The 19,590-nt window shown below is 42.2% G+C and overlaps 1 protein-coding gene across 2 annotated transcripts in view; it reads left to right on the top strand.

Moving 5' to 3' along the window:
• Positions 1–15,142, top strand: part of VWC2 (von Willebrand factor C domain containing 2) — a 136,722-nt gene extending 121,580 nt beyond the window's left edge. For both annotated transcript variants that reach the window (XM_070787449.1, XM_070787450.1), the window contains one exon: positions 14,631–15,142. In XM_070787449.1, coding sequence (XP_070643550.1) covers positions 14,631–14,782 — 152 coding nt within the window. In that variant the 3' untranslated portion in view covers positions 14,783–15,142. The remainder of the gene's footprint in view (positions 1–14,630) is intronic.
• The last annotated feature ends 4,448 nt before the right edge of the window (positions 15,143–19,590 follow it).

The raw sequence follows: 19,590 nt of genomic DNA, 5'->3' as shown, positions 1-19,590 counted from the left end.
CCATACATGACCACTGGAAAAACCATAGCCTTGACTAGACGAACCTTTGTTGGCAAAGTAATGTCTCTGCTTTTGAATATGCTATCCAGGTTGGTCATAACTTTCCTTCCAAGGAGTAAGCGTCTTTTAATTCATGGCTGCAGTCACCATCTGCAGTGATTTTGGAGCCCAGAAAAATAAAGTCTGACACTGTTTCCACTGTTTCCCCATCTATTTCCCATGAAGTGATGGGACCGGATGCTATGATAATCAGCCTAAATTAACCCTCATGCCAAAGAAACACATTTAGGGGGGACAAATTGTTTTTCCAAACAGTTTGTTTTTTAGTTTTTAAAATATTTATTTATATAGTTTCACTAGACAGAGTTGCAGCATGTGGGATCTAGTTCCCCAACCCGGGATTCAGCCCTGGGCCCTTGCATGGGGAGCCAGGAGTCTTAGCCACCAGACTGCGAGAGAAGTCCCCCAGCAGTCTCCTTCAGACATTCTTACTGTTTCCATCCAGAATGCTTTGCTTGTGTCCATGAAATATACCACCATGATACTGCTCTAGGATGTATCAATTTCCCCTAAATGTCTTTCATTCAGTTAGATTTCTATTAGCATAACCATAAATAAGCTATGAAGGGAAGTTTCTCTTTCTTTAATGATGACTGAAATTATTTTGATTTAATAATAATTTTACCTGAAATAATTATAAATTTTTTTTGTACTATTAGAGATCTATATCCAGAGTTGAATTTATAGATATATTTAGAAACGAAGAACAAATACTAAAATTACTAAAAGTTTAATTATTTGGTATAATCTCCAATTAAGTTTTTCTATTCCTTGTTGAAATTTATCTTGAAAATAAATTTATTTTCACATCATTTTATGTGCCCAAGAGAAAAAGAAAACAGCCCCTAGATCAACATTGAAGCACCATCTGCCTGCTTAACTGCTGCTCACAGATTTTTTTTTTCTGTTTTAGAAATTATTTAACATGGAGAATGATTGTAAATAAATATTTAAGAGTAGATTTACATATGCCAAAAAAAAAAAAAGAAGAACAAACTGGTGATGCAATCAATATTTGTTCTATTTTTTTATTAATTGAATAGAAAACAAAACTAATGGGAGGTAATTGTCCCTTACAGGGAAGTTGTGCAAACTTTGCAAAGAGAAATAGGAGGACAGATCCCTGGAATGTTCTCTCTGTTCTGCAGAACCTGGCTCCCTCCCCCACCCCCATGCTCCTGCCCCCCCTTGTATTAATTATTTACATGTATATGATGGCAATAAAACACAAGTTAAAAAAGAGTATAACATGCTACACTTTCAAGTCTGTAAACCATCCGCTATTTTCATTTTTGTGTTCTCTTCCAGTCTTTTCCCCCATAGGTCCCCATAATTTAGAGTGTCAATATAATAGTTCAGATACAACTCTGCAAGCTTTATAGGGGAAGAGAGGAGGGAGGGATAGGGAGGTAGGGAGAGGTAATTGGGGAAGGAGAGACAGCAAAGGTTTAGGAACCAAGCCCTTGAGTCCAGTTTCCTGAAAGCTTGTAGTGTCCCCGCCCCCAGACCGCAGTTGAAGAGACTAATGTGGGTCTCTTAAAGCCCTAAGATCAGAATAGTCTCACTCCAGAAGCACAAGCAAAAAATTATTAAAAGGAATCAGATTCTTTAATTTCTTAAAGGGAATTGAGATGATTTATAAGCTGCATCTACTTCTCTTTTTTGTCTGCATTTTCCTGCCCCTCATCTGCCCTGAAGCAGCAGTCCATGCCCACTCTGTCCTCTCAACATGTCTAAAAGTGTGCTATGTCCCTGTTCTCTGTCCACCCCACCCCCAACCTTGTTGGCTGAACTTTGTCTTCCTCATTGTGCTGATCTGGCCCCTCTGAGACAGACACCAAGACAGGATTAGACAGAAGGGATTTTAAAAAAGAATCATCTTTGAGGAAATGAAGAGGGAAGCCCTGCAGCTGCCTGACCTTGAGGAGAGAGGGAACAAAGGAGGTGAGGTCATCTGAACTGACAAGCAGAAACCTGGTCTAGGGAGACTTCTCCCAGATTAGTGACTGGACATTAAAGCAAGGCCCTGCCATGGAGAAGCAGCTCAGGCTCATGGACATGTGGCCAGGTGCTCTGTGGATCCAACAACAGAAACTCACATGCAAAAGTAAATGTATTAAATAAAATAAAATAAATGTACTAAACAAAACAGGAAAAAAAATGAAATAGAGGTAATTTGAGTTTTCAAAATAAATGAAAAGAATGACCTATCTATGAAATTAGATTTAAAATAACTCAGGGAGATTAGGAAACCCATTAGAAAATTGAAATCTTATTTGCTAATGTTTAAAAATTGCAATGGCGAACACAAAGGATTGAAGTGAGCTAGCTCAGAGGTATGGATGGGCAAACGGTGTAAAGATGGAAAGGGCCATGATGACAGGAAAGTCAGGAAGAGCATTAGAAGAGTGAACTCATGAACACAAATTAACCCCAGAAAGGTTCCTGTTGAAGAGGTGTTTGAGTTTGTTAATGGAAATGGCTCCCCGAGCATCAGTGGAAAGCACTGAAGAGAGTCCAATATGTCGACAGAAACTAGTTAATGTTTGAATTTCTGGAATTATGAAAGAAAAGAGTCCAACAACTGTTAAGCAGAAGGGAATCAGAACTTCGGAATTTGTAACATTCTCAGTATATACGTATTTCAAAAAATGAGAAAGCTTGTTCTACCAGAAGACTAAGGATGCGGCTGAAACCATTTAATAAAGTGATGCTGGTGACTCTTGGACTTAATCGGCCACCCCAGTGAAAGCCAGGAATAGAGACGGGTTATATCAGCAGGAACACGGCCAGTTTGAACTAAAGGGACAGAGAGAAAAGAGCAGAATGAAGGAAGAGATTCTACACAAGAAACCCTCGAGCTAGTCAGCTGTGAACGTGTACTAGTCCTCAAGGAATTCACTGTCTTAAATATTTCCGTTTCTAAACAAGGATAAAAATAAAACAAGCAAAGGTTCCAACAGAGAGGGAAAAACAGAAAGTCTAAAAATAACACAGAAGTTAGTAGCTTATAAAACAAATAGAAAAATAGTGAATTAGAAATTTTAAAAAATAGAAAGGATAAAACAAAAAAACTATCTTTGTGACCAAAACATTAAATTATAACTGGTAACATGTCAAATTAAAAAAAGATGAAAAACATTAAATTGATAAAATTAGGACTTGCCAGTGGCTCAGTGGTAAAGAATCTGCCTGCAATGCAAAAGATACAGGAGACCAGGGTTCAACCCCTGGGTCAGGAATATCCCATGGAGGAAAGTACAGCAACCCACTCCACTATTCTTGCCTGGAGAATCCCATGGATGGAGGACCCTGGCAGGCTACTGTCCTCAGGGTCACAGAGAGTCTGAAACAACTGAGCACACACGCAGTCATGCACGCACACAATTTGATAAAATTAGGGAATATGAGGAGGATATAATAGTTGCAGGGCTGAATTTAAAGTTATAGGAGGATACTTTGTACAAGTGTAACTTTTATTAAACTCTCAATGAAGTGGAATATGTCTGGGTTTACTAAAAATGTCTCATAATTTCCTGTTGTGTGCCGTAAGATTTGTCTTTCCGTAGAATTGACTAGAATTATCAAATAATTGTCATGTTAATGGCATTGTGCTCTGAACAGCCTGGGTTTTGTGCCCACATGGTCGGTCACATCTATCTCCGAGTCTGCGGCTCCGTCCAGAGTCACATGTTTGCAGCTCCAGGATGGACGTGGTGAACGTATAAATGGTGTTTCTGTTTCCTGGGTCTTCTTCCCTTCTCCTTTTGTATCTGAGAGCCACCTGCTAAACGTTTCCCAGACCATCACTAGATCTCCTTTCAGCAGCTTTCCCCTCCTCAGGCTGAATCCTGGCTCATGTGACACAGGGACAGTCCTTGGTTCCCTTTTCCTTACTTGTTCATAGTGACTTAGTGTCGATCCATGTGGTTAGCTCTGTGGCTGTTTAGCTGCTCAGTGGTTTCCTAAATCCAGTGCTCTTTCAGATATCAATTTATGTGTAAAACAGGGTGAGGAATACTCTGGTTCAATACATTTTATGCCATTATGAGTATAGATTTTTTTTCTAATTCATAACATTATTACTGATTGCACAGCTTACCATTCAAAATCAATGAGATCCTCTAGGTTTTTGGAGAAGCCCAATGTGGTGATGGTGGTGGGGGTCCACCCAATCCAGGAACCACCTTGGGGCTGGCTCAGAATCCCATCATGCCTGGATGGATGGGCTGCATGGACCAGCCGACTCTACTGCTGTCTGCATGTGGAACCGCAAGACCAGGCGTTCAAGGGACAGGTATCTTTTGTGGCTGCTGGCGCATCCCAGGGGGCTGTCCTCGCATTTCTGATCTCACCACATTCACTTCACAGGTAATTGCCAGGAGCCCAGTCTTCTAGATCGATGATACCCTTTTCTGCTCTGCCTCATCTTTTTAGCAAACCCTCTACTGAATTCTTAATTTGTTATTGCCTCTTGCAGTTTAAACTTTTTCAGTATAGGCAGTTCTCAGTGAAATTCTCCAAATTTTCTTCTGCTTTTCTGGATCACATTAATCTATTTTAAAAAAAAACCTTCTGTAGTAGTCACCTGTTACATATCTTGATAACCTGTGAGTCTCTCATTTCCTATTTTGTGTCTCTTGGCTTGGGGTTATTTCTTGGCTTACCTGGCTATTTTTAATTAAATGACAGATACTGTGAAAGGGACATTGTACAGGCTCTGCATGGAGCCTCTGGGCTGACAGAATACAGGAGGGCACAGTGATCTGGCTGCGGATGGATGTGAGGCTTTGTTCAGGCATCTTTCCCACCACCTCCCCCTCCCCCTCCTAGGACACAGCCTTTCTGAAGCTTTGGTTGAAAACCCCTGCTGTTTGTCAGGGCCCCTCCACTCTCCCTCCTGAGCACTGCAGTTCTGGTGGGTCTCTGCAAGTTCCAGCCACCCAGCCACTGCTTTCTGCTTGGGTTCTGCTTGTCTTGCCTGGCACATCGCAGCTCTGCATTCTGTAAATGCCTGGAAGGAAAATTCCTCACTTTTTTGTGATTCCCTCTTCTCAGATACAGCCTCCCTCTCAGATCCCAGCTGTCCTGGCAGCTCCAATGCTAACTCCCATCTCCCAGCTCAGTCAGAAGGCTGCCACCTTGAGCTCCATTTTCAGCGGACATGCATCTCTGCTCCAGATCCTGCAAACACCCTGAGCACTGGGGCTGTGAGTGTGGAGTTCAGTTCAGTGAACCTGCCTTTTCTCTGATGGCTAGACCTCCATGTCCTTTGCTGTCTGACATCGTCAAACCATTTTTTTTAATCCATGTATATTTTATCCAAACCTTAGTGTTGATCTCAGTGGGAGAGTTTTTCATACACTCTATCGTGGTGTGAATGGAAAATGTCACTGCCAAGCAAAGGATGCTGCAGCCATCAAGCCATCATCACATTACAGCTGCCCTGAAGGCAAGGCCTGAGGGCACTCGGGATGGAGACTAACAGGCTGCCCGCCTGCTGGCAAGCCCTCAGCCACTGACACTCCCCCACCTCGGTGCATCCTGACGAGGCTCAGGATGAGACAGCACAGGATGCTGGCCTGATAGCTGAGGTGCAGATCAAAGGGATGACTTCAGTGAGCCCAGACTCTTGCATCTTTCCCTTGGTAGAAAAGCACTGAATTCCTTAACCTGGGATATCCAGTTTTCTTTAATTAATAGTAATCTTTTGATGCTCCAACTCTCTGGTCTTGTTTATAAAATCCCTGTATATCCTGCCCTACCACCCCGTTACCTCTTCTGAGCCTATGTTATCTGAGAGGCTGTGTCCCAGGCTGAAGTCCTCAGTGTTGTCCACCAAATACAACATAATTCTCAACTTTTATGTTGTGCATTTTTTTTTCATTCAACACTAACAATTCCCAAATGAGTAAGGAGAAGATGATAAGGAGCCCTGTGGGATAGTGTTGACTGAAAAAGTACATGCAGCCTAAAAGTTGAGTTATGTTTTATCCAGTGGGAACTTTTAGGACTTTAAGCCCAGGAGATAGCATCTCAAGTGACCCTGAGAGAACTGTTCTAAGGAAGCAAGGGGAGGAGCAAGGTTATATAGAAGTTTTGCAGCAAAGGACAGGTAGTGTGAACATCAAAAGATCATTGTGATTTAAAGAAAATCAGATATCCCAAGTTAAGGAATTTAGCACTTTTCTATGTATGGGAAGATGCAAGAGTCTGAGCTCACTGAAATCAATCCTTTGGTATGCAGCCCAGCTATCTGGGGCCAGTATCCCGTGTTTCCACATCCTGAGTTTCCTCAGGGCTCACCACAGGGAATGGCTGCAGTCTGATGGCTGCTAGAGGGCAGGTATTCCTTCCTTCCTGAGTTTCTTGAGGGGTCACCAGCTCACCGTCTGTGGTGGCTGGAATTTCTGGTGACTGTAACATCTTTGTGATTCCATCCTTATATGACAGGAAATATTCCATTTCTTATTTGTTTACTTTCCGTTTTTTCTACAAGAGGTGCCTGAGTGTTAACTGCAAGGTGGAAAAATTGAGGTGAAGAATGTTCACACTACAAATATTAGATTCTGGAGATCTTTTGTTCAGATCCCCTCACATGCAGATGGGAAAGTTGAAACTTAGAGAAATCAAGAGATTTGAATTCAGGTTGCATATCTGACTTTCTTTTGAAAAACAAGTATCTTTCTCTGCAAAGTTTCTGGTATAATCTAATATGCCAGCTGCCCCCCCTAGTTCAGAATGCTACATGGGAATGATGACCACAGAGTACACATTTGCCATTGCCAAAGGCCTTCTAAGGTTTACTGAATTCAGATAGAATATTTAGAGGTTATATTGTTTTCATTTATTTCCAATTTACACCATTTCTTCCAATATAGTTTTAGTGGTCACTGTGGAAAGCTGATGAGGGAGGCTTGAGCTCCTGGGACTCACTGTCCACTCTTGAGGTGTAAGCAGGACCCAAAGCGGTGCCCATGAGCGTCCCCAGATTCTGTCTAGGCCACCAACCTGCAGCCCCTCCTGGTTTCCTCTCCTGTGATGCTCTGGGTCCCCAGGTCCTGGGACCTCCTCCTTCAAGGGACCAGTCTACTGGCTGAGGTCCCAGGTTCTGACAGCATCTTCTGCCTTCTCCTGCTTCCCTCTGATCCCACACACAAGGTGCAAACATTCACCTGCTTGAGGAAACACAGATGCTGTGGCCAGGCTGTTTAAATGATTCGTCATCTTACTCTGGTAGTTAGGCCCAGCTTTATTCAATACGATGGCACATCATCAAGTTTAGCCTTCAAAATAGTAGCATCATGAAGAGTGGAAGAAATGGCAACTCCAGGAAATAGTCCTTCTCCAAATACCATTAATATATCTCTGGACAAAAAACTGTCACCTGCCATTCCAGTAAAGAATAAATTTGGGGCCACCAAGGCATCAGCCACTGTTGCTGCCCCCTCATCCCTGATATGAACCCTCTGGGTGGATTCAGGATGGAGAAAATCAGGACGATGGCCCTAGATAGCTAAGATGCACATCAAAGGGATACTTTCAATGAGCCCAGACTCTTGCATCTTCCCATACACATAAAAGTGCTAAAATCACTAACTTGTGATGCTTGGATTTTGTGATTAGCATAATCTTTTGATGTTCAACTACATATTTTTTCAGCAAAAATTCCCATGTGTCCTGGCTCCTCCTTTATCTCTTCAGAACAGACCCTTGGAGTTCACTGAGAGGCTGCTTCCCGGGCTACAGTCCTCAAAAACATGCCAAATGAAACAAAATTGCAACTTCTAGACTGTGCATTTTCTTAGTTGACATATCTAAAGTCACCTGAAACATATACAAGGTCAGCTGTCTGGGTTTCTCTTCCTCAGTGTTCAGTCTCTGAGGAGGAGGAGGAGCCCCCAGGTACCCATTTGGGCTCTTCTTCATTAACATCCTGTCTTCCTGTGACTCACCAGTCCTTGTAAAATCTACACCATGTTGGCAGCCTACCCCTCTATATAGCCATAGGAATTTTATTCTTCTTGTGTCACTTCATCATTTAATTCTGAAGCTGTCACTCGGGTGTACCTGTCCTGAGCTCTGGCTCTGTGTACGTGCAGCGTTGGACCCTGGGATGCAACTCCAGGGTGACTGTGGCTCTGGCTCCCAAGAGCTCCCCACTGCGGAGAGCAAGGGGAGCAGGGGGCACGGTGACAGGCAGCTCTGCGGGAGACACAGGAGCAGCCAGGAGGAACGCTTAATTACAGGTGTCAGCCGTCCAGGCTGGGTTTGAAATTCATGAGTCTCAGCCTAGTTTATTGTTAGTTCAGTGAATGCACCTATCTTGGGCTGGGTTGTACTAATGTTTACTGGGAAAACAAAAAAAAACACACAACCCAGAAGTTGAGAATGATGTTTTATTTGATGGACAAAACTGAGGACTTAAGCCCAGGAATCAGCCTCTCAGGGTAATCTGAGGGACTGCTCAGAGGAGGTAAGGGAGGAACCAGGATATATGGGAACTTTTGCAACAGAGACAAGGTGGTCAGAACATCAAAAGATTACTGTTAATTAAGGAAAACCAGACATCTCAAGTTAGGAATTTAGCACTTTTCTGTTTGTGGGAAGTGCAGGGTCTGGGCTCCCTGAAATCATTCCTTTGAGCTACGCCTTAGCTACCTGGGGCCAGTGTCCTGGGCTTTCTCAACCCGAGTCTCCTCTGGGTCCATCTTCGGGGGTGGGGTGGGGTGGCAGCCGTGGATGAGGGCTAGATGGTTGGCTTCCTGTCTCCATGCTGTGTTCCCCTAGGGCTCACATCTGGTGGCTGTAATGTGATGGCTTGAAGGCTGCAGTACCCTTTGTGCAGTGATATGGCAGCCACACCGTTTTACTCACATTGGTAATTAGGACAAAGCTGGGGATTCAACACAGACTCCCTTTCGGGAGATTTGATTTGGGCCCATAACAGGGGGAGACCTCCTTGTCTTTCAGCCCCTCCACTGGCACCTCGGGGCCTGGGCTGGGCCTGAGACTAACTGTTCTGACACTGTGTGTCAGTCACAGTGAAGGTGCCTGTGTTAATGGGGTCCAGGTGATGTGAACAGCAGCCACCCCCCACCAGGACCCCCCTGCTCTGAAGTCAGAAGGACACAGAAAAGCTCAGCTCAGCAGTGCCCATCAGCTGCCTGCTTGCACAGCTGTTCTTCAGCAAGAAAACATTATATGATGTGTCCATTCTGAAATTAGCCATTTTTACCCTGAGGGTCCTTGAATAATGGCCAGGCCAGATCAACAGAATTTAATGTATCAGTAATTAGTTATGAGTCATGTGACTTGGACTAATGGTCTAAATCTCATTTTCATATTTATAAAACTCTGCATGCTTCATATTTCTTCCAAAGTACCATATAAATAAGAAAGTTAGATATTATATTTAGATTAGTTAGTCAAGATTAAAATCTATTTTTCTCTATTCCTTACTTTCTAATGAAGGTTTATTTGACACTGAATAACTGTGGTGACCAGAATCTGCTTTTGTATGTCATGGTTCTCTTCAGTGACTTATATTTTAGTTCATCAAATTCTCGTATGTGGTATTTTTTTCTCAAGTCTCTTAGTGGTTCTTGGGCTACAAATCTATAATATTAAAGTAAGTGTTCCATGAAAATGAAAAGATAACAGCTACACGTTGAAAACTTGTGAGACCACAGCTACAGTAGATTTGAAAGGGAAATTTATGGAAGTAAAACTTACACTTGAAAAGAGGAAAATTCTCAAATTGATAATATAAGCCATCAACTCAAGAAACTAGAAAAAGAAAAGTAAACTAACTAAAAATAGTAGAATAAAATAGTAAAGAGAAGAACTAAAAGATAGCAAAACCGAACATCAGTTTTGAAAATTAATGAAATAAAAAGCTGGTTTTCTAAGATTAATAAAACTGATAAACACCTAGCAAGACATAGGGGAAAAAAAATACAGAAGATGCAAACTACTAAGATTAGGAATAAAACAGGAGATGTTATAGATCTCACAGAAATTAAAAGGATAATAAAGGAGTACTAACAACAGTTCTGCACACATACATTTAACAGTTTAGAAGTTGTGAACCAACTCCTTGAAAAATATGAGCTACCTCAACTTACTCAATATGATACAGATAATCTATATGAAGGGTGATTCCCTAGTGGCTCAGATGGTAAAGAATCTGCCTGCAACACAGGAGACCCAGATTCAATCTCTGGGTTGGGAAGATCCCCTGGAGAAGGGAATGGCTACCCAACTCCAGTGTTCTTGCCTGGAGAATCCCATGGACAGAGGAGCCTGGTGGGCTACAGTCCATGGGGTTGCAAAGAGCAATACTATTGAGCAACTAATTTTTTAATCTGTGTAAAAGCTATTAAAGAACTTGAATTCATAATTTTAAAACTCCCCTCAAAACTCCAGGTCCTACTGTTTTCACTGGAGAAAAATACCAAACATTTAAAGAATTAATATCACTTTTATCATGCCTTCCAGCAATAGAAGAGGAGGAAATAATTCCCATCTCATTCTATGAAGTCAGTATTATCCTGATACCAAAACTCAACAAAAACAATATTTTTTAAAAGTACAAATCAGTATCTTTAATGAATATGTGCTAACACAATGTCTCATCAAAATATCCAGCAAGTCAAATGAATTTTATGCTATGACCACGTGGGACTGTTTTCTCCAGGAATGCAAAGTGGGCTCAAAAATCAATCTATAGGATTTCCAGTCACCTTTTCTTCCTAAACACAAGTAAGAAGCTCAACAAACTGAAATATTTTTTAGATTCATCAGTAATATTTTTTAGATCCATCAGTAATATTTTTTAGATCCATCAGAAAAGTAAGATCACAAAGCAAATGAATCTCCCTAAAATTGCAGACATATAGAGACAGAAATACAGTGTCACAACTCAGCAGAGCAGAGACGTCCATGGGAATCAGCGCCCGGTAGGGAAACATAACTTGTACTTGATGAAAACCTAACCTGGGTTTTCGACTCCGAGTTTAAGGTGATGAAACAGCTCTGTCCTTGTTCTGGTGGTGGTCACACGGAGCTACACCTGTGATAAATGACACAGACGTGTACACACCCACTGTACCTCACCAGCTCCTTTGGTGTATGTGTGTGAGTACATCTATCTACCTATACATATACGGGGCTCCCCGCATAGCTCAGTCAGTAAAGAATCCACCTGTAGTGCAGGAGACCTGGATTCCAACTTCTGGTCGGGAAGTTCCCTGGAGAAGGAAATGGAAACCCACTCCAGTATTCTTGCCCGGGAAATCCCATGGACAGAGGAGTCTGGCCAGGTACAGAACAAGGGCTGCAAGAGTCGGACAAGACTTAGTGACTAAAGCACCACCATATATGCATATATATATATATATATATGAAACATATATTTTATATAGACTTATATAGAGATATATATAGAAAAATATAAATATCTATATAAATCTATCTATATATATCTCTATATATATAAATCTATCTGAACCACCAGGGAAGCCCATAAAATATATGTATAAACCTATATAAAATATATGCATATATAAATTATATATAGAATAAATTATATATACATATATATAAAGTTTATTTTGTAAATTCTTCAGGGGTCAACATTTATATAGCCTAACGCTGTGTCACTGATACGACCACACAGAGACAAAAGTTAAGTGACTTTTGAACAAAATGCACAAAGTTGGAACACAAATCCCTCTCCCCTTCAGTCAATCTTGCCATGTTGGACAAAGCCGTCCCCTCGTGGTGTGCACAGCAACACAGATGGTTCTACAAGGTGTTGGGAAGGGGTTATAGGACATAATCCACATGAAACAATGGTCAAAATTGTACAAATTATGTCATAATAAAATTTTACCAGGAATAATTACTCTTTTTAAATTGCAGGCCTGGGAGATAAATCTCTGATGGTCCAGATGTGTGTAGCACTTTGCCCCGAATTTTATCCAGAGTTGATCTCAGTGAGGCTGAGAATCAGGGTTTCTTCTTACTATTCATCAATCAACAATAGGGAGATGACGTTACATATAAGTATTTTGAAAGCTTATAGAGCAAAGACTTTCTTATATGAGACAGTGTGAGTTGCTACATTCCCCTTCTCAGATCATGTGTTTAAATTACTTTTTTTTGGCCTCACCATTGGGCTTACAGGATCTCAGTTCCCTGACCAGGGACTGAACTCAGGCCCATGGCAGTGAACATGCCGGCTCTTAACCACTGGACTGCCAGGGAATTCCCCTAATTTTCCTTTTTGAACACTTGGTATTTATGTGGGATTTTGCTTTTCCTCATGAGTACAGATTTTACTAGAAGGCTATCAGCAGTTTCTTGTGAGCCTGGCTCTACCATATCTCTTCCTTGCCTGAAACAAATGATAACAAACACACTCCACATTTAAGCATTTTCTATACATGACGGGGTGAGGGGGCAGTCTCCAAGTCCCCACTGACCACGTGTGTTGGGGGACACAGGGCTGCTGCCTCACATGAGCTCTGTGTACAGATGTGGAGTGACCCCCCAAGACAAATCAGAAGTGAAAAACCTAAACACACAGTTAGGAGAATGTTATCTTTTGTGAAAGAAAGATGAATAATTTGTTTACTCTTTTAAAAAAGTTACACTAGGGGATAAATTAGAACTAGTAAAAGTGGTTACTGCAGTGGCTGGGGTGGCAGGTGGCAGAGAAGGAAGGAAGATTGGAGGGGGAGGATACAGTGAAACAGATGAACCTCACTCCACACATCACTGTCCCTGGGACCACACAGAGAGAAGACTGAGTGACTTGTGAATAAAATACATTGACTGTAAGAACTATAAAAATTTTTTTTTCTTTACTAGGAATAACACTTATGGTGTCATTTTAAAACATTTATGTAACTGTGTAAGAGAGAAAATAGATGAATCTGTTAATTATCATTATTATCATTATTATTTTGGCTATGTGGCATGTGAGATCTTAGTTCTCTGACCAGGGATTGAACCAGCGTTTCCCTGCAGTGGAAGTGGGGAGTCTTAACCACTGGACTGCCAGGAAAGTCCCAACATGTTTATAGTTTAATAAAGAATCTCAGTGCAAGAGAAGGTAGATAATTTAAAATCTAAGTAGAATTAAGCAAAGAGTTAATGGGATCACTCAAATAAATATGTTAAAGTTGAACTGGTTTCATTGTAAGAGAAAAGATATACATATATAAAACCTAAGAAAGGATTTTGAATTCTAATAATGTAAACTCACAATTTAAAACCTGTGTGTGTGTGTTCCTTCCTACCTGTGCCCACTGAGAGGGGCTGGGAGCAGTGTCACCTCAGTAGTATCAGGCACTTGCAATAATCAGGTCTCAGATCCTCAATATTCCTTTCTACCAAAGGACTCCAGGCCCCTCAGAGAAGAGGCTGATTCCAGAGGAGCCGAGGTGAGCTGAAACGTGTTGTTGGTGAAGACATGGAGGAGACTGAGAGCAGCTGACGGAGTTAGTCAAAGGACCTGGAAGCAGAGCAGCCTGACGTTCTGGCCTCTCTCACCAGCTGAATTTGGGATAATTGAATATAAAGACTGCAGTGGTTGCAAATCATTGACAAAGATCCAGAGTCCTACAGTGACCACAGCCACTGAAGCATGTGTACCCTGCTTAGAATTATTCTGACTAGAATTATAAAAAGGCCAGTTTTTATCCTGGAGTTTTAGTGAAGTAATTTATCTTTTTCAATTTTGTAATTTTTTTGATGACTTTAAAAGTGTCACTGAACGTGCTTTGATGTGAGCACATTGTCAGAGACTTTAGAAGCAAAGGAAGGGAGAATGAGCATGAGCGTTCCAGGCTGAATTTCTTCAGGCTGCAGTGAGGACCCGAGTCTTCATTTTAGATGGTTTGGAGTCTGCACAGTTGTTCCCCTCTGAGTTGGGGGTGTGAACTGTAACATAGAAACCATTTGCTCCAATGGAAATAATTCACACTGGAAATCTCCCTGATACCCCTTTTTGTGTCCTGGATTTTACATGGAGTAAAATGCGCGTGGCACCTCTGTTGGTAGAGAAGCTTGTGAGTCAGAAGTCCTGGGGGTGGGAGGAGCAATAAGGGTTTCTAGAGTCATCTGCATGGCTGTTCCATCCACTGACTTTTGAAACCTGCTCTAAGAGATGTGGTGGTAACACAGAGTTTAGCTCAGTTTGAGCAATATGCTTGTTTCTGCTGTCTCTCCTAATAAGCCTTGTTCTCTGAAAGTCCCAATTAATCAAGTTTTTCTGTGATGACTTGGAATTAATTCAATCAAGCGATTGCAGATTTGGCCCCAGAACGGAATAGCCTGTAGATGAAAATCCCAGGATTGTCACTCATAAAACTTTTCAACAACATGGCTTGCATTTCAGGAAAAAAGTGGGAGCAGTCCTAGGCTGAAACGGTAACTTTTTCACTGTCCATCTTGAAAGAGAGTGGATAAAACCTGTAGGGGAGAGCAAAGTCCCCGGTTAAATCTGTGGTACACTTATGCACACGTGTCATACATCAGTACAGCCTGTTTTTTCTTTTCAGGCCCAAACTGCTTTGCGGAGACCGCTGTCATCCCTGCCGGGAGAGAGGTGAAGACGGACGAGTGCACCATCTGTCACTGCACCTACGAGGAGGGGACGTGGCGCATCGAGCGCCAGGCCATGTGCACCAGACACGAGTGCAGGCAGATGTAGGGCCGCCGCCCGCGCCTCGGCGTCTGCAGGAGCCCTGCCCCGGCCGGGACTTCTGGGCGACTCTGGGAGGCACCGGCCAAACACATAAGACTTTTGATGAGGAATCGTGAAAACTGTTGGTCCTTTTGCTTTCTATCACAAAGACTGCAAGAGAAAGAACTGGACGTATTTCAAAACATCCACAAGAACTTTGGGGAAAAAAAAAAAATTCCGTCTCTAAATAAATGTGCTATTTTCACAGTAAGTACACTGAAGTCCACTATTATATATGAAATGTATTTCTATAATCCCTCTATTAGAGAGCTTCTATACATGTTTTCTATAGATACAGATTAAAAATGCTGTGTTGTCAACTGTCAAGAGCTGTGTACCTGCGTTTCTTTTTCAGTCCTGATTCCATCACAGGAGTTTATTTGCAGTCGCTGATTTTCCTTCGAATCTTGAAAATATTGCACCCATGAATGGATCATGAGATAAGAGAATGGATTTTTCCTGAGATCCTGTCCCAAATTCTTTTTAACTTTTTATTTTACACTGGAGTGTAGCTGATTAACAATGTTGTGAGAGTTTCAGATGGGATTCTGTTTCATTACAGAGATGTATGTAGTGTTGATCCTTACATGAAAGTGAAAGTGAAGTCGCTCAGTTTTGTCTGACTCTTTGTGACCCATGAATTGTAGCCACAGAATTTTCCAGACAAGAGTACTGGAGTGGGTGGCCATTTCCTTCTCCAGGGGATCTTCCTGCCCCAGGGATCAAACCCAGGTCTCCCGCATTGCAGGCAGAGGCTTTACCTCTGAGCCACCAGGGAAAGGATCTGGTCTAATTCACACAAATATTAATACTTCCTTCTTGTACCTTTCTGCTTTTATTATCTCCATGCTCAGTCATTTGGGAGATGCAGCTACAAAGGTAACCAATACACCATTTTTCTCTTCATTCAAAGCCCCCACACCGTGGGCCATGGGTAGATGCACACAAATATGTCATTTCACATAGTTCACTTCTTCTAAGCACGACTTTACATAATGTCATACACTGAGGAACAGAATATGCTGGACACTCTGCATTACTGGTGCCTCATGCTGAAGAAAGCAAATAGGGGGCCTTTGTTTCTCGGAGGAGCGGTAAGGGAAACTGAACCCCCGAACAAGTCTACGCCTTCAATCTACACGCAGTACAGACAAACCAGCTAGTCCATGGACTCGTGGGGCTGATCCTTTCTCCTCCACGACTGGCGTAGTCCAGTCCTCAGTGAGAGCCCTGTGTTCATCACTCCGCAAGAGCCAAGTGAGAAAGTTCTGCTGAATATGTTAAAATAGCACTGAAGATCACGTGCAGTGTTCCTGGAGTTACGTGTCCTTCCAAATTGACTCCATTTCTCTTCATGTGGATAAAAGAAGCCACTGCCAGTCCCCGCTGGTCTGATCAGTGTGTGTTAGAGAATACTTCTGCCCTTACCAATCACATCAACACTTGGCACATTGATGAAAAAGGTAGCCAGAGATTAATTGGTTTATGGAGAAAAGGGAGAATTATGGTCACTCTTTGACATCTTTAAAGCTTTTTGTCCCATACATTTATTCCAAAATTTAAGTTAAGCATCCATTAAGTACAAATTAATTGTGACCACAAAAAAGGAATAAATCATGGTTTCCTGCCTTAATGGACTTTTGCCTCTGGTGTAGCATGAATACGAAACGACTGTGTGCTGTGGTGGGAGCTGTGCTAGACGTCAGCAGAGGCAGTTGGAGAGGCTTCATTCCATACAAAGAAATCATTCAGTCATTAAAGTATGAATAATACAAGGAAATTTGATACTTTTGTCATCACTAAAAAATTGACCCATGTGAACCTTAGTAACCTGCAAAGCCACTGCTAACTGAATCCTCTGGAAATTTACAAATGCTTATATTTCATTTTTATCTTGGGCCTGATGGGTTCTGCACACTGCTTTTCATGAAAATCCTCAGGGGAAGTGCTACCTAGACAATCTCAGGTATGATCAGCTTTCCAAAATTTAATTTTTGGCGTTAAAGGCTACTAGACATCAGCCATCTCTCCATCGTCCCAGGGAAACATTTTATGGGCCAAGGTTATACAAAGTTATGATTCTGCCAACAAACAGCCCAGCCCCCTGGGGAAGTAGGGTTGTCTCAGCACACAGGAAGCCCCTCCACTCCCCAGGGGACGTGTTGCCACTAGAGACCTCACCTAGGCGGCCCAGAGTCCGCCGGCTTCCCTTGGTGAAGTCATCTCTCCCCGGGGGCAGTGAGCTCAGTGAGAACTTCAGGTAACCTGCTGCCGTGTTGCGCAGAGACAGTGCACCTGATGTCATCCTGGGACACTGTCTGAAGTCGTGTGGCCCACCCTGGTCCCAGGAGTGTTTCTCAGAGTCGGAGTCCTGGGGCGGTTATCTCAGTAAGCTAACCCCCCTCCTCTTTCCACATAAGGATGATGTAGCACCAAACACAGGGCAGGTCATGGATTAATGACACAGCACAGACTCAATACAGAATGTTACTACGTGTACTCTTGCTCAAGAGAAACACGTGATGCTCGGGTTCTTTATTTCATGGTGTTAATTTAGACTTTCACATCCATAATGTACGTTGGGGGGAGATTTGGTTTCCACTTGTCTTCTCCATAGAACACTTTCCTGAGATTTCTAACGATGAAACTGCTCTACTCAATAAATGTAATGACCTCGAAACCTGCATTATAAATAGGGGACAGATTAAAGTTACTGATTCCAAAATATGATGGTTTTGACATAGCACTGAGGAAGGAGCCTCAAAATTCAAGAGCAGAAGTGGTGCGTGCCAAGTCGCTTCATTCATATCTGACTCTTTGTGACCCCAGGGATGGTAGCCTGCCAGGCTCCTCTGTCTGTGGTATTCTCCAGGCAAGAGTACTGGAGTGGGTTGCTGCGCACTCCTCCAGGGGATCTTCCTGACCCGGGAATGGAACCTGTGTCTCTTATGTCTCCTGCACTGGCAGGTGGGTTCTTACCACCACACCACCTGGGAAGCCCACAGAAGTGGGGGAAGAACTACAATTTTTAAATACAAATAGGTCTGCTCCAGGAATACCTAATAAATATTGCTGAATGACTGATTCAAGTGAACAAAAAGGAACTCATGCTTACCAATGTATTACATTAATTCATTTCAAATTATTCAAACTACATATCTGAAAACATGAAGGTACTTGTGTAACAGTAGAGTGATTCTGGAACTTTCTAATCTGACCTTTTAGATTTTCAAGTTAGAGTCATTCTTTCGGTTATAGGCTCTTTCTTCATTGGATGGATCCATCAGTACTTGGACACTACACAGAAGCCCTGGGGAGTTACCAAAGCTCTTATTTCACTATTGCACACAACAGACATTAGCTGTACCCTTGGTGATGTGCCAAGCCTGCAGTTCAGATGGAGAGGTGAGCATGTGCTTGCCTTCAAGGAGTTATATGCTTTGAAACTCATTTGCATTTGATTATTTCCTTTTTAATCTTTTCATACCTTCCATGCCTTCATCTCTGGTGTGCAGGAAAACATATTAAAGGACAAATTCTCAACATTAAAAAATTTTTCCCATCATGAATGTTTAATAAACTCTTCTCTTCACTCCCCCAATGTTGTGTTGTGTATCTATAGTGTTAAAAAAGAAGTCCAAAATTTTTCAGAGAATTCAGATGTTTTTGATTATTTTGTTTTGCTTTTAAGCATTGAAATGGATTTTGTAATGTGTCCATTAGTTGAAACATGCAAATACAGTTTCTAACAAGCATTATTGAAAACTACATCAATTATTTTAAATATATATTATTGAAACAGTGAAAACAAAAGCATAGACACAAGCCAAATTAGTTAAATAGTAACAACTAACTCTATTTGCTTTAATAGGCGAGAGATCATCGGCTTTTTGTTTTCAGATGTCTCCTCACTGACACACGGGGCAGTTGCGGCATCCCCATTAGTGCTGTGCTGAGTCGCTTCAGTCGTATCCGACTCTTTGCAGCCCTACAAACTACAGCCCACCAGGCTCCTCTGTCGACCGAATTCTCCAGGCAAGAATACTGGAGCGGGTCACCATATCCTTCTCCAGGAGATCTTCCTGACCCAGGAACTGAACCTGAGTCTCTTGTATTTCCTGCGTTGCAGCAGATTCTTCCCCCACTTGCCCCGTTAGTGGCACCACTGATTACAGCACATGGTTTCTCTGGCCAGTGTAATTTGGAACATAATGCTCTCACTAGATGCCCACTCACTAGCACTCTAATGGCTGATGCAGTCATTTTCCCTGAATAATCTGGTTTACAGCGAGCAATACACATATTCTAGAAAAAAATGCATTTTTATGGTTCGTCTTTTCACATTGCAACTGCCACTCCTCACTGTTCCATGCTCCTCACTGCAAATCAACCTCCCAGTCTACTTTATTTTCCTAAACATAGACTTCCATTTTGACTGAATTCTCCCAACTGCACACAGAACTGCCAGACTCCTCAGCATGGCAGACTAGCATCTTCACAAATAGGTCCAGGTCCACACTCCGACCCAGCCACTGGCTCATGGCACTTAGGCCCTGGGTGCCTCAGACAGTGCTCTGAGGATGTCTCAACCTCCCACCCCTGCCTTTTCGGTGCTGGGAGAGTGGAGCCACTTTTCAGGATGAACCTTAAGGGTCGTTACTTGTGAGGAGCCTTCCTTAGTCCAGATTCTATGGTCATTCTATGCCCCACCATACTATTCACTTGGTATCTTATTTTAGCATGCTTTACTTTCTAAAATTAAATTATTGTTGATT

This window comes from Bos indicus, chromosome 4, assembly GCF_029378745.1.
Source record: "Bos indicus isolate NIAB-ARS_2022 breed Sahiwal x Tharparkar chromosome 4, NIAB-ARS_B.indTharparkar_mat_pri_1.0, whole genome shotgun sequence".
In the NCBI taxonomy this organism is placed as follows: Eukaryota; Metazoa; Chordata; class Mammalia; order Artiodactyla; family Bovidae; genus Bos; species Bos indicus.
Note: the sequence above shows the minus strand (reverse complement) of the source record. Positions and strands in the feature narration are given on the sequence as shown.